Source organism: Oncorhynchus mykiss, chromosome 5, assembly GCF_013265735.2.
Source record: "Oncorhynchus mykiss isolate Arlee chromosome 5, USDA_OmykA_1.1, whole genome shotgun sequence".
NCBI lineage: Eukaryota > Metazoa > Chordata > Actinopteri > Salmoniformes > Salmonidae > Oncorhynchus > Oncorhynchus mykiss.
Window position 1 is genome coordinate 27,218,615 of NC_048569.1, and position 23,121 is coordinate 27,241,735.

A 23,121-nucleotide genomic window follows, 5' to 3' on the forward strand; every position below is an offset into this window, starting at 1 on the left:
ATGTATATAATCATGGACTCTAAACCGTCAAGCTGCATACGGGACCCTATTCCAACTAAACTACTGAAAGAGCTGCTTCCTGTGCTTGGCCCTCCTATGTTGAACATAACAAAAGGTTCTCTATCCACAGGATGTGTACCAAACTCACTAAAAGTGGCAGTAATAAGGCCTCTCTTGTAAAAGCCAAACCTTGACCCAGAAAATATTTAAAAAACTCAGCCTATATCGAATCCTCCATTCCTCTCAAAAATTTTTGAAAAATCTGTTGCGCTGCAACTCACTGTCTTCCTGAAGACAAACAATGTATTCGAAATTCTTCAGTCTGGTTTTAGACCCCATCATAGCAGTGAGATTGCACTTGTGAAGGTGGTAAATTATTTTTTAATGGCGTCAGACCGAGGCTCTGCATCTGTCCTCGTGCTCCTAGACCTTAGTGCTGCTTTTGATACCATTAATCACCACATTCTTTTGGAGAGATCGGAAACCCAAATTGGTCTACACGGACAAGTTCTGGCCGGGTTCAGATCTTATCTTTCGGAAAGATATCAGTTTGTCTCTGTGAATGGTTTGTCCTCTGACAAATCAACTGTACATTTCGGTGTTGCTCAAGGTTCTGTTTTAGGACCACTATTGTTTTCACTATATATTTTACCTTGGGGATGTCATTCGAAAACATAATGTTAACTTTCACTGCTATGCGGATGACACACAGCTGTACATTTCAATGAAACATGGTGAAGCCCCAAAATTGCCCTCGCTAGAAGCCTGTGTTTCAGACATAAGGAAGTGGATGGCTGCAAACTTTCTACTTTTAAATTCGGACAAAACAGAGATGCTTGTTCTAGGTCCCAAGAAACAAAGAGGTCTTCTGTTGAATCTGACAATTAATCTTGATGGTTGTACAGTCGTCTCAAAAAAAAACTGTAAAGCACCTCGGTGTAACTCTGGACCCTGATCTCTCTTTTGACGAACATATCAAGAATGTTTCAAGGACGGCTTTTTTCCCATCTATGTAACATTGCAAAAATCTGAAACTTTCTGTCCAAAAATGATGCAGAAAAATGTATCCATGCTTTTGTTACTTATAGGTTAAACTACTGCAATGCTCTACTTTCTGGCTACCCGGATAAAGCACTAAATACACTTCAGTTAGTGCTAAATACAGCTGCTAGAATCCTGACTAGAACCAAAAAATTTGATCATATTACTCTAGTGCTAGCCTCCCTACACTGGCTTCCTGTTAAAGCAGGGGCTGAAGGTTTTACTGCTAACCTACAAAGCATTACATGGGCTTGACCCTACCTATCTTTCCGATTTGGTCCTGCCGTACATACCTACACGTACGCTACGGTCACAAGACGCAGGCCTCCTAATTGTCCCCAGAATTTCTAAGCAAACAGCTGGAGGCAGGGCTTTCTCCTATAGAGCTCAATTTTTATGGAATGGTCTGCCTACCCATGTGAGAGACGCAGACTCGGCCTCAACCTTTAAGTCTTTACTGAAGACTCATCTCTTCAGTGGGTCATATGATTGAGTGTAGTCTGGCCCAGGAGTCTGAAGGTGAACGGAAAGGCTCTGGAGCAACGAACCACCCTTGCCGTCTCTGCCTGGCTGGTTCCACTCTCTCCACTGGGATTCTCTGCCTCTAACCCTATTACAGGGGCTGAGTCACTGGTGCTCTTCCATGCCGTCCCTGTGAGGGGTGCGTCACTTGAGTGGGTTGAGTCACTGATGTGATCTTCCTATCTGAGTTGGCGCTCCCCCCTGGGTTGTGCCGTGGCGGAGAACTTTGTGGGGTATAGTCGGCCTTGTCTCAGGATGGTAAGTTGGTGGTTGAAGATATCCCTCTAGTGGTGTGGGGGCTGTGCTTTGGCAAAGTGGGTGGGGTTATATCCTTCTTGTTTGGCCCTGTCTGGGGGTACCATCGGATGGGGCCACAGTGTCTCCTGACCCCTCCTGTCTCAGCCTTCAGTATTTATGCTGCAGAAGTTTGTGTCGGGGGGCTAGAGTCAGTTTATTATATCTGGAGTACGTCTCCTGTCTTATCCGGTGTCCTGTGTGAATTTAAATATGCTCTCTCTAATTCTCTCTATCAGAGGACCTGAGCCCTAGGACCATGCCTCAGGACTACCTGGAATGATGACTCCTTGCTGTCCCCAGTCCGCCTGGCCGTGCTGCTGCTCCAGTTTCAACTGTTCTGCCTGCGACTATGGAACCCTGACCTGTTCACCGGACGTGCTACCTGCCCCAGACCTGCTGTTTTCAACTCTCTAGAGACAGCAGGAGTGGTAGAGATACTCTTAATGATTGGCTATGAAAAGCCAACTGACATTTACTCCTGAGGTGCTGACTTGCTGCAACCTCGACAACTACTGTGATTATTATTATTTGACCATGCTGGGCATTTATGAACTTTTGAACATCTTGGCCATGTTCTGTTATAATCTCCACCCGGCACAGCCAGAAGAGGACTGGCCACCCCTCATAGCCTGGTTCCTCTCTAGGTTTCTTCCTAGGTTTTGGCCTTTCTAGGAAAATTTTCCTAGCCACCGTGCTTCTACACCTGCATTGCTAGCTGTTTGGGGTTTTAGGCTGGGTTTCTGTACAGCACTTTGAGATATCAGCTGATGTAAGAAGGGCTATATAAATACATTTTATTTGATATTCCAAAAAAGCTTTTAGGTAAAATAAAATCAGACGTTCCTTAATATGTAAAGTTCAGCCACATTGAGACATTAAATAGTTAGCTACCTTGCTTAGCCTCCAGCTCCTCCTGGGTGAGAGTGGGTCTCTTCTCCTCGGGGGCGGGGGATGCAGGAACCTCTCTGACCACCATCTCTGCCCCGTCTCGGAGGGCCTCATGTCCCTCCTCCCCCAGCAACTTGTCCAGGTCATCGTCTGAGTCGTCGTCCAGTCGCACACGGTTCTTCTCCAGCGGTAGCATGTCGTTTTCTTTGGCTTTGATGGCAAAGCAGATCGGCGCAAAGGATGCTGGGAAGGAAGGCAGAGGTGAAAGAGAGAGGAGGAGGCGTTTGATTAAAGCGAGCTGTCGTTTGAGATGAAAATGTGTTTGCGGTAACAGTCACTCCTTTTACCATATACCATTAACCTTCCCCAGGCAGACAGAGTGAGTATCTCCAGCTGGGGGTTTAATGTCCTTACCATGGGCCAGACATGAGCCTCAGACAGCCAGAATACTTTATGAACAGCCTGTAGCCACTTAATCATAACTGCCATTTACTAGCTGATAGCTCCAAATTAAGCCACACACACACACACACAACCAACCAACCAGCCAACCTCACATGCACGCTTGCCACCCCCATGAGCAGACACAAACTGTACCTCCATGTGTATGTTGCCTGTGTGTGTGTATAAGCATTGCAGATACACTGCCGATTTTGCAGGATTTCCTACTTACAAAGCATGTAGAGGTCTGTAATTTTTAGCATAGGTTCACTTCAACTGTGAGAGATGGAATCTAAAACAAAAATACAGAAAATCACATTGTATGATTTTTAAGTAATTAATTTGCATTTTATTGCATGACATAAGTATTTGATACATCAGAAAAGCAGAAATTAATATTTGGTACAGAAACCTTTGTTTGCAATTACAGAGATCATACGTTTCCTGTAGTTCTTGATCAGGTTTGCACACACTGTAGCAGGGATTTTGGCCCACTCCTCCATACAGACCTTCTCCAGATCCTTCAGGTTTCGGGGCTGTCGCTGGGCAATATCGACTTTCAGCTCCCTCCAAATATTTTCTATTGGGTTCAGGTCTGGAGACTGGCTAGGCCACTCCAGGACCTTGAGATGCTTCTTACAGAGCCACTCCTTAGTTGCCCTGGCTGTGAGTTTCGGGTTGTTGTCATGCTGGAAGACCCAGCCACGACCCATCTTCAATGCTCTTACTGAGGGAAGGAGGTTGTTGGCCAAGATCTCGCGATACATGGCCCCATCCAAACTCCCCTCAATACGGTGCAGTCGTCCTGTCCCCTTTGCATCCCCAAACAATGATGTTTCCACCACCATGCTTCACGGTTGGGATGGCGTTCTTGGGGTTGTACTCATCCTTCTTCTTCCTCCAAACACGGCGAGTGGAGTTTAGACCAAAAAGCTCTATTTTTGTCTCATCAGACCACATGACCTTCTCCCATTCCTCTTCTGGATCATCCAGATGGTCATTGGCAAACTTCAGACGGGCCTGGACATGCGCTGGCTTGAGCAATGGGACCTTGCCTGCGCTGCAGGATTTTAATCCATGACGGCGTAGTGTGTTACTAATGGTTTTCTTTGAGATTGTGGTCCCAGCTCTCTTCAGGTCATTGACCAGGTCCTGCCGTGTAGCTCTGGGCTGATCACTCACCTTCCTCATGATCACTGATGCCCCACGAGGTGAGATCTTGCATGGAGCCCCAGGGTGATTGACCATCATCTTGAACTTCTTTCATTTTCTAATAATTGCGCCAACAGTTGTTGCCTTCTCACCAAGCTGCTTGCCTATTGTCCTGTAGCCCATCCCAGCATTGTGCAGGTCTACAATTTTATCCCTGTTGTCCTTACACAGCTCTCTGATCTTGGCCATTGTGGAGAGGTTGGAATCTGTTTGATTGAGTGTGTGGGCAGGTGTCTTTTATACAGGTAACGAGTTCAAACAGGTGCAGTTAATACAGGTAATGAGTGGAGAACAGGAGGGCTTCTTAAAGAAAAATGTCTGTGAGAGCCAGAATTCTTACTGGTTGGTATGTGATTAAATACTTATGTCATGCAAAAAAAATGCAAATTAATTACTTAAAAATCATACAATGTGATTTTCTGTCTCTCACAGTTGAAGTGTACCTATGATAAAAATTACAGACCTCTACATACTTTGTAAGTAGGAAAACCTGCAAAATCAGCAGTGTGTCAAATACTTGTTCTCCCCACTGTATGTGTGTGTGTTGCAGGTGCGTGTATGCGCACTTGTGCATCTGTGTCCACGTCTTCATCACACCTTACCTTTTATTAGCTTGCCCTCCATCAATTTGTCAGAGGGACAGTTACCCACGCTGCCGCCATCAGTCTCCCCCTCTCCTGGGCCCACACTGTCTGACGGAGAGCCACACTACAGGATGGAGGAACGGAGAGAGAGAGAAAGAGAGGAGAATAAAGAGAGAATAAGAATAATGAAAATGACTGCAGTGTCTACTGGCCATTGTTTTCAGGCTGGTTGTATTGGTGCTAGCTAGGTACGAAGCTAAAGCTAGCTACCCCAGAAGTTGCTGTCGTACAAATTATGCTTTATTACCAACGCGGTATTGTAAACACATCGTTCGTGGCCGGTGTTTGCAGACTTTTTTTGTACAGCTTTGACAGTGCTACTGTATCTTTATTAACACGCAAAGACCCAAACGGCGCTCCATAGTATGTATGTTGTGAAGCTAATAGCAGTGACGCTATTACTATGTAACTCTGGTTGGGCAACATCCGAAAAATAGCACACTTGGTAGTGTGTACCGGTGCTCGATCAGTCGGCCAAAGCCAACATCACCCACGACAGAGAACGGTTGATTGTCAAGGGGAATGAATTCCATTATGTTGGCTTTAATGGATGTCTCGCTGAAATGTTCTTACTCTTTCAAATGACTGCTAGATCCACACAGCAGACATTGTGGGCTAGGTTAGGAATGCTGTGTTGCACGTGTAGCGCAACATTTTTCATGGTGTCAGTACGTAATGTACTTACTTTATATAGGTATGCACAGCAGCTTTGACATCAGGCTTCAACATCGGCGTTAAACTAGACATCGGGCCAATACCGATATTGGCATTTTTAGCTAATATCGGCCGATTCCGACATGTTCACCGATATATGGTGCATCCCTAAATCAGCACCAGAGTTAACTTCCACAAAGCTATGAACGATCTGAGAAACAAGGCAAGAAGGGCCTTATAAGCCATCAAAAAGAAAATACAATTTGGCATCCAAATTCGGATCTGGCTGAAAATACTTCAAATCAGTTATAGTCCTCTATGGTTGTGAGGTCTGGGGTCGGCTCAATACCAAGACTTCACAAAATGGGGCAAACACCAAATTGAGACTGCATGCAGAATTCGGCAAAAATCAAATCAAACTAATTTATATAGCCCTTCGTACATCAGCTGATATCTCAAAGTGCTGTACAGAAACCGAGCCTAAAACCCCAAACAGCAAGCAATGCAGGTGTAGAAGCACGGTGGCTAGGAAAAACTCCCTAGAAAGGCCAAAACAATCTGTGTACAACGTAAAACACAAAATAATGCATGCAGAGCAGAATTAGGATGATTCCCGCTAATTATCAAAATCTAGAAAATAACAATTAACATCTACAGCCACCTAAAAATAAGTGATTATCAAACCTTCCATAACAAAGCCCACACCTGCAGGAGAGATGAATCTCAGCCAGCTGTTACAGGGACTCTGTTGACAAACAAACCCCACAAAGCTCCAGGACAGCATACAAATCTGACCCAACCAAATCATGAGAAAACAAAAAGATATTTAACTTGACACATTGGAAAGAATAATAAAAGGAAGTGCACCAACTGTAATGCTAGTTGGCCCTAAACAGAGTACACCGTAGCAGAATACCTGAACACTGTGACTGATCCAAAATTAAGGAAAGCTTTGATTATGTACAGACTCAGTGAGCATAGCCTTTCTATTGAGATCCACAAAGAATTTGAAAACAAACTCCCATATCTATTAGGTGAAATACCACATTGTGCCACCACAGCAACAAGATGTGTTGACCTGTTGTCACAAGAAAAGGGCAACCAGTGAAGAACAAACATCATTCTGAATAAAAACCTATATGTATCTGTTTATTTTCCATTTCATATTTCAACTATTTGCACATTGTTTCATCACTAAACATAGTCAATAATATAGTATTTGAAATGTCTAAATTTTCTTTTAAAACTTTACTGTTAGAGTATTTCAAATTGTTTATTTCACTTTTGTTTATTGTCTATTCCAATGCTTTGGCAATGAAAACATGTTCCCCATGCCAATGAAGCCCTTTGAATTGAGATGGAGAGTTATCTTAAGAACAAAGTGCTCGGGGTTGTCCTAAGAATTAAAAATTAGAATATGCCAGATACAATACTGTACCGTTTTAGACCTCATCAATTAGTGAAGTGAAAATGATTTAGAACTTACAAGGGTGGTGCTTTTTATATTTCATCGAAATCCATTTATGTCTGTTTCTGCATTGTACTTTTAAGACGCTTTGTACTTATGACGCTTTGCGCTAAGGCTAAGTGATGTCAGCATGCTATTTGTTTGTTTGGGATTGGGTTTAAAAGTTGACAGTCAAAAATAGATGCAAGTGAGGCAGTGAGGGTTGGTTGCAGGCTGAACGGTAAGGGAAAGCCATTTCACACTACGTAGGGCCGATCACTCCTCTCCCCCACTCTCTGTCGGCCAGGTTCTCATTGGAATGCTCTGTCCGCTCTGTGCACTGTTTACTACGGGACACTGATGGAGGGGTTTAATCACAGCAACATACAGTGGTGGAGGGACCAATGGACAGCCAGTTCGACATGGCCCAGTCAAAGTGGGGAGAACACATGCTTCATGTCTCCTCCTCAGAATACAGTCCCTAAATCTTACCATGCCAGCTCACTATATTTTTTAATTGAACCTTTATTTAACTCGGCAAGTCAGTTTAGAACAAATTCTTATTTACAATGACGGCCTACCAAATGGCAAAAGGACTCCTGACGGGACGAGAGCTGGGATTAAAAATAATTTACAAATATAAATATACATCACGACAAGAGAGACAATCCAACACTACATAAAGAGAGACCTAAGACAACATAGCAAGGCAGCAACAACATGGCACAAACATTGGGCACAGACAACAGAACAAGGGGCAGGAAGGTAGAGACAACAATACAGAGACCGAGGAGGAAAGGGACTAGCATGAGCACCAGATCGGAGAACATGTTGTATGTTAGCGAATAGTCATCACTAGCTTGCTAGTAGGTATATGAAAGGAAGAGTCTGGACTTCAGGCTAGCCGTTAAGAGACAATATGTAGGCTATTTTCTCCCACATTTATTTTTTTTGTTGATTTTTTTGATTTTATTTTTTTGTTGTTGATTTAATATATCTATATTTATATCTCCTTACATGAGGATAGACTAGACACTCATAATCCTACTTCATATTTTATGCATGATGTCATGATTGGTGGGCAATAGGTCTGACAAGGCTGCCCTTGTAGCTGACAGCCTAGGCCTCAACTACCTGGAAGAACTTTGCAGCAAGTGTTTCTGATTAATAACCATTGCCATGATAGTGGGTGTTAACATTTAAATAAGACCCAGCCCTGAAATAAAAGATAGGCTGAAAAGAATTTGCACGTCATCTCGTAGGAAAAGACATGCAAGACTCACAGAAACAGAAACATCCAAAGTCACACATTCTGATTTGGTACTTCAAGCCAAAATATTTCATACTTTTACTGAAAACGATGATTTATTGAGTTACATCATTGTGGAACATCATGGGTAGGCTTTGGCCATCGTCTCTCCGCTCAAAAAAGGGGATTTCTACTGGTGTGGGCGTTTAACGTCACTGTCTGACAAGTCCTGATGGACTTCTGGCGCTTTCAGGACAACTGGGTACTCAGGAAAAAAATGAGATCAAATCATGACGTTTGTGATGTTCAAGTCATTTCTAGAAAGTTACCAGAGTTTCTGACTTGGAATTCCGATTTGGATGACGGTTCAAAACTATTTTTCCCCAGTCTGAGATGATTTTTTTCAGAGTTCCCAGTTATGTTGAATACACTGAAGTCAGAAGAAATTTCCAAGTTCCCAATTGTCCATGTAAGTCAGTACTGACTTACCATACCTCATTAACAGGGGCCTGAGGTGAGAAAAAAAAGAGATACGGGATCTGAATGCGTCAAACATCTTATGTCATCACACAGTGTCTAAGAGTGGTGGTGCTACTACCTCACCTAAGGAACTGGGACACAAAAAAAAAGGAAAGAGAAAAGAATAGGAAAAGGAAAGGAAAGCTAAAGAAAGGAGAGAGAATTAACTGAACCACTTGTGTTCAGGGACGCGTAGGTGTTCCCCCTCGTTTTGGCCCTTCAAAGGCTCTCTCACGTACCGGCAGAGCAGAGCCACACAAATGCAGGCACAAATCAAGAACAATGGTTTCTGCCACGAGACTAACCTTGCTTTAAAGTCAGGCGGGAGAACGAATGGCTTAAGGAAGGTAATGAATTGTCCTCCGTCACTGGAGGGGAGAGAGAGAGGAAGGGAGGGGGAAGGGAGAGAAGGAGTGGGCATAGTACTCACTCCTGTGGATCAGATACTTTACAGTATGAAAGGATGCAGTAGAAGTGTAGAGTGGAGGAGAGGAGGGAGAAGGATAGAGTCTGGAAGAGGGTAAAACAAAGCAAGTCAGGCACTATTGTATCTACTGAAAATGTCTATTCGGAGAAGCAGCTTGAAAGGACATTTCCCTTGAATTTGGCAAAGCAGTAGTGGGGGAAATATCTGTGAAATATTGATGTATCAGGTTCCCACTACTCTCCCCACCACTGTGTCACTTGGGTCCTTTGATGGAGGCTGGAGCTAGAGGGGGGACAGGCAGGGACAGAGGCAGCCATGCAATGTGGTTGGCCCTTGGGGTGGGACACCACTGCCAGAGAGTGGACATCGGCAACCCAGCAAGAAGGCACCAAAGCCAGGCCTGCAGCCCCAGCAGCTGGTGGAGACAGGAGGGGAGGGACTGCGACAGCCAAAGCTAACTAAGGATGACGCATCATGAGTAGCCTGTAAACAAGGCCCTAAACTGCAGACACCAGTGGTGCATCATGAAAAAGGTGTGTGTGTGTGTGTGTGTGTATGAGAAAGAGTGTGTGAGTGTGTTTGTTCAGTATGTGTTTGTTTGTGTGTGTGGATTGTTTTTAACAGCCTTAGGTTAGCCCTAGCTTTAAAGTGAAGCTCACACACACACAGCAGTAGTTGATCATGTATTCTATCTGCTCATCAAGCCAGTAGTGACGCACAACCACAAAAAAAAACTCTACAGAACACTGCAATAAAAGTGGGAGAAAGAGCGTTGAACATTTTCCCATCTAAAGTGGGTTTCACTGTGTAGAACAAGTCTTTGAGGGAGAGCTACAAGCTACAATAAGGCTAATCTTATTCAGCAAGAACCAGCTGAAGCCCCAGAAGCCAAGCTGTCCCTGGAGAGATACACTACAACAGAACTACGTCGCTCTCTCTCTCTGCTCTCTCCCCAAAAACTCCCTGCTGCCTGCATCCACCTCTGGTTCCATTATCAGGTCTTTGCTGCTGTATCTTAACTGCCTCAAAATTGTTAAGATTCCAGTGATCATTGGGAACCCTGTACCCAATCAGTCATCAAACTATGGATATTGATCTAATTTGCAGAACGTGTAAGTGTGTGCGTTTGTGTAAGTTTAGGTGTGTGCGTGCGCGCGCGCATGAGTGTGTATTTGCACGCGTTTCCTTCTGATTCATTGGTGAAATTGTCAGCAAAACACAAACAACTTAGAAAACTGGGGGGGATGTTTAATCTTTTTTTTTTCACCGTCTCTCTTTCTTCAATCTGTTTGGACTGAAAGCAAATGTAGCAATCACACCTAAGGTCATTTAAAAAAAAATGAATAGTCTAAAATGGGAGCTTTCATTCACAAAGTCAAAAGAGCACGTTACAGATTGGCAGCATCTGCCAAACACTTGGGCGCTCAGGCTAGGGAGAACGGAGCAGAGCTGTGGATTTAGCATTATATTCAGACACAAGCTGCTACAGCCAACTGTTAGAATGAACATATTCTATATTCATAATTAGTACTGAGAGGAGAAAACCTTTTTCATGCACCTTACAAGCAGGGTAATGTGCAGTATGTAATTGTGTAGTATCCAGAAACTCGGATGCAGGACAGGGTGCATTTAGAACATTCTTGTAGTTCCCCTTGCTTTAATTCAAGCTATAATAACATTATATTCATTTTATGAGTCACTTATACCTGGATCATGTTGTAGAACAATCCTCTGCAACTTTTTCATAAATAATAGGAGATCTGTCTGAATGTGAGCCAATTATGAGCATGCTCTGACTTTCCTCATGAGATTGAAGAAGTCTGGAGGCCCACAGATGCTTCCCACTTTTCATTAAGCTCCAGTCAAAAGCCCATCATTTTAGTAAAACACTGAGATAGCTGCTGCTTCAACCCAGCAGAGGTTTGGCAGCTATCTCGACCATCAGCACAAGGAACAGAAAAACAATATTGATGATTATAGCTTAGTGCCGACATGGCAGCAGGCGGAGTGATTACACCACCGAGGAGCGAGGATCAACAATGAGAAGAAAACACACAACCATTAAATTGATGGGAGAAACCGCCACACAAAACTAAGGCTTGGCTACAGACAATCATCATCCCAGCTAAACGAGGTCACAGAACAAAACTAATTCATATAGTAGTGGAACTGGTGGCTGGTGCTGTCAAGACCAATCTGACAAACCAGAGGCAGGGCCACAACAAGCCCAATCACTGGCTGATGCCTCCCTTGATTGATTTCACAATAAATATGAAAACCAGATTAATAATACAAATGAGAGAGGCTGCATCCCATATAGCTGTTCCCCAAATCCCCAGTAGACCTCATAGTTTATGGATAAGCTAGTTAGTCGGCCGCTTGGTTTGCCTGTGGGTGCAGCCTGCTTTGTGACAGAGTACGGACTCCATACTACAAATTTCTCTCTCCCCGGAGAGACAAGTTAGTGGATTCTATTTGGCAGATGACAAATGGTTCCCCAAAGTGGGTGAAAAACTTCAAGCCTACATTTGACCACTGCTCCACTGAGGCCTTCTGACTCTGGTAGCAGACTCTGGTAACATTAAATATGTTGAGTTAAAACTACGTCAAACGAATCACTTGATCTCGAATGACCTTTCACTTTCTCAAACCTAAAGGAAACACGACACGACAACGGAAAATCACAGCCAGCCTCTGCAACTCCCAAACCGGTGCATGTAAGACAGCACCTGCAAAAAAAAATTTTTTTGCACACAATGTCTCTGATGGTAGCACTGCCGAGACCCAACGAGGAAAACCAATAAATGTGAGCCATCATGCTCAGTGAACTGGCAACCATGATGGGGGGGGGGGATACAACACTGCAAATGAGTTCCCTGTGCACAACTAGCGGTTGAACAGTAATGTTGACCGGAGAGCTTTACAGGAATGTGACACAGGTGTTCAGCTATTCAACACCTGCTGAACCACAAGGCTGCATCAAAATGGTAGCAGTTGGGTTATACAAGGTTAGGGGAGTGTGAGATGATGCTACTGGACTATACTGTAGATAAGGCACACAGGCATTGTCAGTCCAATACCAGCACAATGCGAACATTCATCCATATTTCATACTTCATGTTAATTTCATACTCAGGGGCAGCAGAATGCAGAACTGTTGAGTGACAATGGGACACCAACTCCCTGAGTGTGAATACGCTGCCAAGTTACCCTTAGGAGGTGATGACTGAGTTACTTAGGCCTAATCATTGACAGTGAATGAGAACAGGTCTGTTTCCTCTCCACCTACATCTTCCAGTGCCCTCTCCCTGAACTCACACTGCCTTTCCAACCTCTGGCTCAGAGAGACACATTAAAAGCCTAGGATAAAAGCCTGGGGTAAAAGATGTGTACAAATACAAATACCTAGGTGTCTGGTTAGACTGTAAACTCTCGTTCCAAACTCACATTAAGCATCTCCAATTCAAAATGACATCTAGAAATCGGCTTTCTATTTCGCAACAAAGCCTCCTTCACTCATGCCGTCAAAGATACCCTCGTAAAACTGACTATCCTACCGATCCTTGACTTTGGCAATGTCATTTAGAAAACAGCCCCTAACACTACTCAGCAAACTGGATGGAGTCTATCACAATGCCATCCGTTTTGTCACCAAAGCCCCATATACTACAAAATCAAATCAATTTTTATTGGTCACATACACATGATTAGCAGATGTTAATGTGAGTGTAGCGAAATGCTTGTGCTTCTAGATCCGACCGTGCAGTTACTAACAAGTAACCTAACAATTTCACAACAACTACTTTATATCCACAAGTGTAAAGGAATTAATAAGAATATGTTCATATAAATATATAGATGAGCGATGGTCGAACGGCATAGGCAAGATGCAGTAGATGGTATAGAATACAGTATATACATATGAGATGAGTAATATATGGTATGTAAACATCATATAAAGTGGCATTGTTTAAGTGACTAATAATACATTTATTACATCCAGTTTTTTATTATTAAAGTGGCTAGAGATGAGTCAGTATTTTGGCAGCAGCCACTCAATGTTAGTGATGGCTGTTTAACAGTCTGATGGCCTTGAGATAGAAGCTGTTTTTCAGTCTCTCGGTCCCAGCTTTGATGCACCTGTACTGACCTCGCCTGACCTCTGGATGATAGCGGGGTGAACAGGCAGTGGCTCGGGTGGTTGTTGTCCTTGATGATCTTTTTAGCCTTCCTGTGACACCGGGCGGTGTAGGTGTGCTGGAGGGCAGGTAGTTTGCCCCCGGTGATGCGTTGTGCAGACCTCACTACCCTCTGGAGAGGCTTACGGTTGTGGGCCGAGCAGTTGCCGTACCAGGCGGTGATACAGCCCGACAGGATGCTCTCGATAGTGCATCTGTAGAAGTTTGAGAGTGTTTTAGGCGACAAGCCACATTTCTTCAGCCTCCTGAGGTTGAAGAGGCACTGTTGCGCCTTCGTCACCACACTGTCTGTGTGGGTGGACCATTTCAGTTTGTCCGTGATGTGTACGTCGAGGAACTTAAAACTTTCCACCTTCTCCACTACTGTCCTGTCGATGTGGATAGGGGGGTGCTCCCTCTGCTGTTTCCTGAAGTTAACGATCATCTCTTTTGTTTTGTTGACGTTGAGTGTGAGGTTATTTTCCTGACACCACACTCCGAGTGCCCTCACCTCCTCCCTGTAGGCCGTCTCGTTGTTGTTGGTAATCAAGCCTACCACTGAAGTCTTGTCTGCAAACGTGATGATTGAGTTGGAGGCGTGCACGGCCACACAGTCATGAGTGAACAGGGAGTACAGTAGAGGGCTGAGAACGCACCCTTGTGAGGCCCCAGTGTTGAGGATCAGCGTGGTGGACATGTTGTTTCCTACCCTCACCAACTGGGGGCAGCCCGTAAGAAAGTCCAGGACCCAGTTGCACAGGGCGGGGTCGAGACCCATGGTCTTGAGCTTAATGACGAGTTTGGAGGGTACTATGGTGTAAAATGCTGAGCTGTAGTCAATGAACAGCATTCTTACATAGGTATTACTCTTGTCCAGATGGGTTAGGGCAGTGTGTAGTATGATTGCGTCGTCTGTGGACCTATTGGGGCGGTAAGCAAATTGGAGTGGGTCTAGGGTGTCAGGTAGGGTGGAGGTGATATGATCCTTGACTAGTCTCTCAAAGCACTTCATGATGACGGAAGTGAGTGCTACGGGGCAATAGTCATTTAGCTCAGTTACCTTAGCTTTCTTGGGAAACTGCTCCAGGTCATCTAGAATTCTTTGCTAGGTAAAGCCCCGCCTTATCTCAGCTCACTGGTCACTATAGCAACACCCACCTGTAGCACGCGCTCCAGCAGGGATATTGTACTGTTCATCCCCAAAGCCAACACTTCCTTGGGCCGCCTTTCTTTCCAGTTCTCTGCTGCCAATGACTGGAACAAATTGCAAACATCTCTGAAGCTGAGGTCTTATATCGCCCTCTCTAACTTTAAGCATCAGCTGTCAGAGCAGCTTACCGATCACTGTACCTGTACACAGCCAATCTGTAAATAAACCCCACACCCGACTACCTCATCCCCATATTATTAATTACGCTCTCGCTCTTTTGCACCCCAGTATCTCTACTTGCACATCATCAAATGCACATCCTTCACTCCAGTATTAATGTTAACCGTAATTATTTGCGCCTCTAGGGCCTATTTATTGCCTACCACCCTACTATTCTACATTTGCACACACTGTACATAAATCTTTCGATTTTTCTTTTGTGTTATTGACTGTACGTTTGTTTATGTGTAACTCTGAGTTGTTGTTGTTGTTGTTGTTGTCGCACTGCTTTGCTTTATCTTGGCCAGATCACAGTTGTAAATGAGAACTTGTTCTCAACTGGCCTACCAGTTTTTTAATTTTTTTTATAAATGTGTCATAATGGCACCTGGGGTTGGTTGTTAATACACTGTCTGATTCGGTAGGAGAGGAACACATAGGCGCTTTAATTCAGTGTGGCATATTAGCAATGTTCCCTGCAATTTATTAAAGGTCTGATGATCACAAACTTCAAGGTTGTAAAAATTCAGTGCAACTTCCAGCATGTGTTTACTGTGAACACTGAGGCTGTACCCGCTTTAAGTTACAGTTTCAGACAGTGGTCAAGTAGGCTACTTTGGCTATTTGATCATAATGTAGGCCTAACAGTGGCCTACCATCAAAAACAATGGAGAAAATGCATCCCATAACATTTTAACATGGAAATAGCTGTTCTATCATTCAGCCTACAGTAGTAGTCAAGGTGTGTTGTTCAATTTAGACCTACATTCCATGAGACTTCTGAAAAAAAAAACACGCAGGGCTTAACATTAACCTGTTTATCCACTTGTCATTCAGACAAGAAGGTGACTGAAAATGTTGTTTTTGATGCATGAAACCACTTTACAAAATAAATGCATTATTATTCCCATACCATTACTACAGAGAATCAGACAAAAATACGCCAACCTCTGCCCACACAGCTTATTCAAGCTGGTATCAAAATACAACACTGCCCCTTTAAGACAAAAACAAAATCTGTTTACCTGACTCGCTTTTCAAAGATATCTAGAAATGTAGATGTTTTGTGCTCTTGTAGGAAGCACCACTCCCATATTGCTGACTGCAAATTATGTTTAACTGGGCTAATAACTCAATAACTAGTAAAGGATATGAACAAATGTGCACACGTGGCTACACACAGTTCTTGCTTTGATCTCAAAACAAGCCCATACACAGCTCTTGCTTTCATCTCAAAACAAGCCCATACACAGCTCTTGCTTTCATCTCAAAACAAGCGCATCTACTCACGACCACTCATGCTGTAAACAGTCCAGTTCAAAGTGAATGGCACAGATCCATATATGGCAATGGTCTATTTACATTTACTGTTGGCCTACTGAAGCTGACTGGTTATGGCGCACCGGTATGTAAAGAGTATGGGCTGAGTCATGCGTGTTAATGCAATAGAATCCTACTCCGATGCGTTCTGCTTACAACACAATCTCGTTTGTTATGTTGCATTGAAAGTTGCTAATATTGCATTGATTCAATTACAATTCCCACAGTAAAAGGGAAACTTTCAATATCGTGCTTCTCTGGGCGGGCGGATATATTTCTTCTGTGGGGCATTCCCGGGGAGCTGCGAGCCAGCGCACACACGCAGCTTAGAGAGAGCATTGCAAAAGATCCATTAGAGAATGGTTACAGATCAACTGTCTGCTTTGGAATGAGATGGGCTCATGCATCATATGATACACACTGGAATTTCAGTGCTCAGGTGTGATTGGAGATAGAGCACAACGTAAAACGTAGAGGAGATGATTCTGGTGGAAACATATCATCAAAATAAATGGTGGCTTATGATAAAACGGTCAATGAACATAGACCAAAGCATATAAAAACTACCTGGATGAGATGAAACCATATTCATCTATATAAATCTAAACCGAGGATGAGTGTGAATACCTGAGGTACATTCTAAGCTCTGATACATCAGACAGTTCAAGTGCACTGCAGGGTTTAAAGAGGTACCTTAAGCAGAGAGACAATACATAACCGGGGCCAAAGTGGCCATGGATATAACCAAGCAGCCAGGCCAGCCACAGCCAGACTGAATCATTTCATCTCTGTTGACAAGGCTCCTAATTGAGCTGGAGACACTGGATGAATTAAACAAATTGTCCAGATTTTGCAGCAGAGCCAGGGACAGCCTGGTGGGAGTCAGCCAGGGGAGCAGAACTCCACTGAGGCCAGAGAGCAGAGATCCCCTGCTCCCCTGAAAGAGAAATCACAGCCGCAGTCGCCAAATAAAAACAGACGCTGCTGACAGAGACAGAACTACTCTGCGGGAACTCACATAGCATTTCCCCCAATTCAACTTGTAGCACCCCTGCCATCGTCTCCCTTTCACCACTGTTTCTTTGTGCTTCGTTCAGTCTTTTGTCATTGTTCCACTCTCTATCCTATCCACTGTTCTTCTATTTTCCACACTGTATTTGTCTCATGTGAGCAGCACAGCGGGTACAGAGAAGATAAATGTGAGTTAGAAAGAGAGAGTACAGTTCACACCTCTGTTCATCCAACCAATCAGGGCGGTTGTATGTGCTGCAGGATACCACCTGCCTTCACTAACCTTTAGTTAGTGCGCGCCATCATCCATCTAGAGAAGAAGCAAAGTGCTGTGCTGCCGACAGACTTTTGACATGCTGTTCCTTTCTGAGGTGTGTGCGTCCAGCAAATATAACCACACAATCATATAAAAAAATTTCAAATGGTAACAGCTGTGTCTGTGTGGTGGTGACCATCCAGGGTAGTGATGGGTCTCAACATCACGTTCTAACCAGACAGCACTATAGTGGGCAGAACCAAACCAATCAGCATTTCGCTACACCCGCAATAACATCTGCTAAATATGTGAATGTGACCAACAAAATTGTATTTGATTTTAAGTATATAGCGGGTGAGGGCATTCTGACCACTCCAACAGGACAACAACCCTAAGCACACAGCAAGGACAATGGAGTGGCTTCGGGACAAGTCTCTGAATGTCCTTGCGTGGCCCAGCCAGAGCCCAGACTTATTTTTCAAATATAAATTTGCAAAAAAAAATTAAAAACTGTTTTCGCTTTGTCATTACGGATATTGTGTGTAGTTTCATGAGGATGGATGAGGATTTTTTTTGTTTAATCAATTTTAGAATAAGGATGGAATGTAACAAAATGTTGAAAAAGTCAAGGAATCTGAATACTTTCCAAAAGCACTGTAATGGGTGTGGGCATATCCAACTGACCGACCAGACCAGCTCCAGCTAGCCGTTTTTACACAAACTCACCCAGAGTACACAGAGAACCAAGGAGTAAATACCTTCAACATCCAAGATTTAATCTGACACAGGTTAACAACCTGTGCAGTGAGACACTTTTAAGGCAATTTCATCTACGTTCAATCCTGTGCGGGGAACGGGCTGGGATCAGCAAATTAATTTAACCAGGTGGTGAAGACCAATCATTCCAAAAGCCTGGGTGGTTTAAAATCAAAGTTTGAAAGGCACAGAGTCACATTTTTTATATCATTCCCCTGCCTTTAAAGTTTGCTAATTTGTTTACTGTAATGTTATCAGCTCGAGCAATCGTTCATACCAGGGGTACAAACAAACCACTTAAAGCACTTAGCCAGCAAATGGATGAATAAATTGTTTCTCTGTCTGTTACTGCTCACCCTTGATATCTTCTGTTTTCGAATATCTTTACAAAGTACTTACGTCTGCCTCCCACCTGAGCCCATTAAGAATTACCAGCCAACCACTTTTCCAATAATTACCAAACACAAATGAAAAGTATTCTCTTCATAAAGGCATTCAAATGTCACACAATTGAATACATGTCTACCAAGAGATGAGCCATGTAAAATGTTAGCTTTTAATACTTTATACACGTATCACAGCACTGTTAACGTGATGGGTCGTGGCTAGATTAGTGAGAACTAGAAAAGTACCAGTGAGAGTCTGTCGGCCGACACCCCCAGGGGAAGGTAAAAAATACATCTCTGTTGAATAACGGAGAAGTACCTGACATCCATTTGTTGTGTGATAAAACCGGGGAACTGAGCAAGAAAACAAAGCACGGCTGCATGGTTAAATGCTTTGCTTGGTCCAGGGTTAATTCACAGAGTTAGGTTTGTTATACTTAAAAATCAATGTCCTCTCACAAAATCAGATAAGAGAGACAGAAAAATTGTGAGAGAAAGAGAGAGACGGGGTGTTGAAGAGGGTAGAGCTGCGCCCCGGGGGCTAAATCAAGGACATGAACAGGCAGGTGCCATTCATTGAGAAAACCACACCAAAGGCACCCGCCAGCCCCTCTTTACTCTACTGCTACTCTCTGTTCATCGTATATGCATAGTCACTTTAACCATATCTACATACTACCTCAATCAGCCTGACTAACCGGTGTCTATATGTAGCCTCGCTACTGTTTTTCACTGTCTTTTTACGTTTGTTTTTATTTCTTTACTTATCTATTGTTCACCTAATACTTTTTTGCACTATTGGTTAGAGCCTGTAAGTAAGCATTTCACTGTAAGGTCTACCTACTACACCTGTTGTATTCGGCACACGTGACAAATAAACTTTGATTTGAACCTGGTATGCAAAACAAACCATTCAAACAGCGAGTCAAGAGCAGGCAGGCAGGCCTTTTGATATCTGGACAGCACACACAATTGATGATCTCTGATCTCAAGCATGAAAGCCTAAGAGCCAAGGCCTTCCAATGCTTTAGAGCCTTTTAAAAAGCAACCTGGAGAGAATTTCAGTGAATGAAAGGCAATATTGACTTAAGATCCATCACATCCCCAGAGGGTATATAATTAATTCAAGCAAAATGGTATTAAATGCACACTGATCAGAGAGAGGGAAAAGGGAAGCAAAGGGGGACAATGATACCTCAGGCAGGCTGATTCCCTCTTTCTTCATGAAGTAATGCTTCTTGAACTCATAATAGGTGTTGTACTGGTTCCAGGACTGCAGAAAGTCAAACCTGTGTTGAAGATAGAAACACACAACGATTATATTAAACAAATAGTGCATTGTGAGCCGTTCACCTTTATTCAGTGAGGAGAAGAGCAGTGTCCGTTTCTGCTCACCTCGGGTCATTCTTGACGCGGACACTGGTCTCAAACTTGACACCGTTCCTGGCTACGTACTCAGCCAGCTTGTCAATAACCGGTTGGATGTCAGGGGGAGGGGGAATGATGGCTGGCGCTGCCACAGCAACTTGAGCAGGGGGCCGCGAACTGATTTAAGAGAGAAAGATAAGCAGAGACGGAGAGAGAGAGAAAGAGGCAAGAAACTTGCTTGCAATGCATCACATTATGTGGGGGAAAAATAGGTAGTATAAGGATCAAGAAAAAATATATCCACTTCTCTCCAATAACTGTCCACACCTGGTCTCTGGTATGACAGCAGCAGGTACAACAGGAGCAGGAGGAGTTGAGAGGCGGACTGGGACCTGGCTGGGAACTGTAGTTGGCGGTGGGATAATGGGAAATGTAGTCGGAGGTGCCGTGTAGATGAACCGTGTGGTTGGCTCAGGAAGTGGAGGGGGCGTGGTCCCTGGAGGGGGCGGGGCTCCAGAGTAAGAGGGCGCGGCCAGCATGCTACCAGAGGGTAGGGAGCTGTAGTAAGCATTGGCATCTATCCCTGGGGGAGGCGGAGCCAGGCAGTAGGTCCCATCAGGTAGCATGCAGTATCCATAATACATCGCTGCCATGTCAGCTGTGGAGAGGTCAGAGAGAGAGAGGTGATGATCACTTAACATCTCAAAATAGCTCACGGCTCAAAAAGGAATTCATGCCAATACTTCAATTGCATGTGTTATTGCGTGTCTCCCCTGTTAACAAGCAGACGTGTAAGTCAGCACTGGATGGGACAGGCCTGCTTATTGTGTTAGAGTGTGTGGGTGTGCTGCAGTGCTGAGCGGGGTAACATATATATACACATTTAGGTCTGACCTCATTTCTAATAGGATCTTAGCCTCGCTCACAGAGGACGGCTCGCTCAACTCCACGCTGATAGAAATGAAAATGTTTAATAATCTATTCCTGATTGCTGTCCAATTAATGAAATGTACTTTGTCAGGTGAGGATGGGGAAACAAGGGGAACAGTCTTTTCTTCTGGCCCAACAAGAATAATTAGGATCAGCTTGTTGGAAATCATAATGCGTTTAAAAGCAGATATCAAAATCTATTTGCAAAGACTCATTTCCAAAGCCTATCATTACAATCCCACTTCCCATTTCAGACTCAATCAAGCATATCAGCAGCTCAGAGAAAGTCATTTACAGCAGGAATAAGAAATCATACTGGCATACCGACCGGGATCAACACAGGTTATGAATAAAACTGACAGATTCACTCATAAGTGTTCAGATTATATTTTCAAAGGGGAAGAAAGAAACAAGAAAATAGGCTATGTAAAAGGTTGACTGACTCAAACTTAATTATTCTGCTGATCTATCATTTGCTACATACTTCAGTCTGAGACAGCCATCATTGAAGTCAGGGAGGTACTCAGATCCAGACTCAGTGCGGAGAAGAAACTAACATCCGTGGGAAAGGAGTATTGGGAGCCAGGGAAATATAAAGGTGTGGTACGTCACCGTGCAAAGGGTTCCCTGGTGCAAGTCAAAGGGTTGCTTGGTGCAAGTCAAAGGGTTCCCTGGTGCAAGTCAAAGGGTTCCCTGGTGCAAGTCAAAGGGTTCCCTGGTGCAAGTCAAAGGGTTCCCTGGTGCAAGTCAAAGGGTTCCCTGGTGCAAGTCAAAGGGTTCCCTGGTGCAAGTCAAAGGGTTCCCTGGTGCAAGTCAAAGGGTTCCCTGGTGCAAGTCAAAGGGTTCCTGGTGCAAGTCAAAGGGTTGCCTGGTGCAAGTCAAAGGGTTCCCTGGTGCAAGTCAAAGGGTTCCTGGTGCAAGTCAAAGGGTTCCTGACTGTGTTTGCAATGACAATTTGCTATTTTTAGGTGTAATAATTGATCCTAGGAGGTTCTAGCCAGGTTTGTTCTGACAACCTTGAGCTGGCAAATTTGCACTCAAATCAGTTATCAGCAGCAGTAAGAGAGGGGTGTTTGTCATGATTTGTGGGTGTGGTGATCAGTGTGAGGTCGCTCAAAATGGCACCTTCATCTAAAATGGTCCCGTCACTAAGACTTATTTATTGACCGTCAGAATCACAACCATGACAAGATCGACTGTAACTGTATTAAATTTAGTTTTCACATTCTGTTTGATACTGCAGCCATCAGAATAATAAATCACCTTAAATCAAATTTTGGGCAAAAAAGCTAATTCAGCACCATCCTTCATTAAATTAGATGGCTCATTCATCACAAAACCCTCTGATATTGCCGACTACTTTAATGAGTTTTTCATTTGCAAGATTATCAAACTCTGAACCATATCCATGCATAACGGTGAAAAAAATATTGTTGACTATCAACAAAGACAAACCACCTGGTAATGACAACTTGGAGGGAAAATGACTGATGGTGGTAGCGGACTATATCCCTTCAATCTAAGCCTACAGAAAAGTGGGCGCTCCCAGGCCTGGAGAAAAAAAAAGTAATTCCGCTACCCAAGAATAGCAAAGCACTTTTTACTGGTTCAAACAGCCAACCAATCAGCCTGTTACCAACCCTTTGTAAACTTTTGGAGAAAAAATGGGTTTGACCAGAAACAGTGATATTTCACAGTAAACAAATGAACAACTAACTTTCAGCATGCTTATAAGGAAGGGCACTCAACATGTACGGCACTGACGAATGTTTGGCTGAAAGAAAATTGATAATACGATGATTGTGGGAGCTGTTTCATTAGACTAAAAAGTGCAGCTTGACATTATCGATCATAGTTTACTGCTAAAAAATATGTGTTATGGCTTTACACCCTGTGCCAAATTGTGGATGGAAAGTTTCCACAGAGGGTGTTCTTTAATGCTGGGTTTCCCCTGGGTACACGTTTTGGTTTTTGCCCTAGCACTACACAGCTGATTCAAATAACCAACTCATCATCAAGCTTGAATAACGCACAGTACTTCATAGAGCCATGACTACATGGAACTCTTCCACATCAAGTACCTCAAGCGAGCAGTAAAATCAGATTAAAACCGATAAAACAACACCTCACGGCACAATGTGGACTGTGGAGACATGGACGCATACGCACACACACAAACAATCACACATTGTAGTATTGTACATTT

At 43.7% G+C, this 23,121-nt stretch overlaps 1 protein-coding gene across 6 annotated transcripts in view; it reads right to left on the reverse strand.

Moving 5' to 3' along the window:
• Window positions 1–23,121, reverse strand: part of LOC110522882 (splicing factor, suppressor of white-apricot homolog) — a 140,998-nt gene that overhangs the window by 78,105 nt on the left and 39,772 nt on the right. For all 6 annotated transcript variants that reach the window (XR_005051704.1, XM_036977163.1, XM_036977162.1 and 3 more), the window contains exons 8-12: window positions 20,313–20,643; window positions 20,013–20,162; window positions 19,813–19,906; window positions 5,004–5,109; window positions 2,752–2,991 (exon numbers count right to left, since the gene is read on the reverse strand). Coding sequence is in view for 5 of the 6 variants with exons in the window: in XM_036977163.1 (XP_036833058.1) it covers window positions 2,752–2,991; window positions 5,004–5,109; window positions 19,813–19,906; window positions 20,013–20,162; window positions 20,313–20,643 (921 nt within the window). In the remaining variant the exon portion in view is untranslated. The remainder of the gene's footprint in view (window positions 1–2,751; window positions 2,992–5,003; window positions 5,110–19,812; window positions 19,907–20,012; window positions 20,163–20,312; window positions 20,644–23,121) is intronic.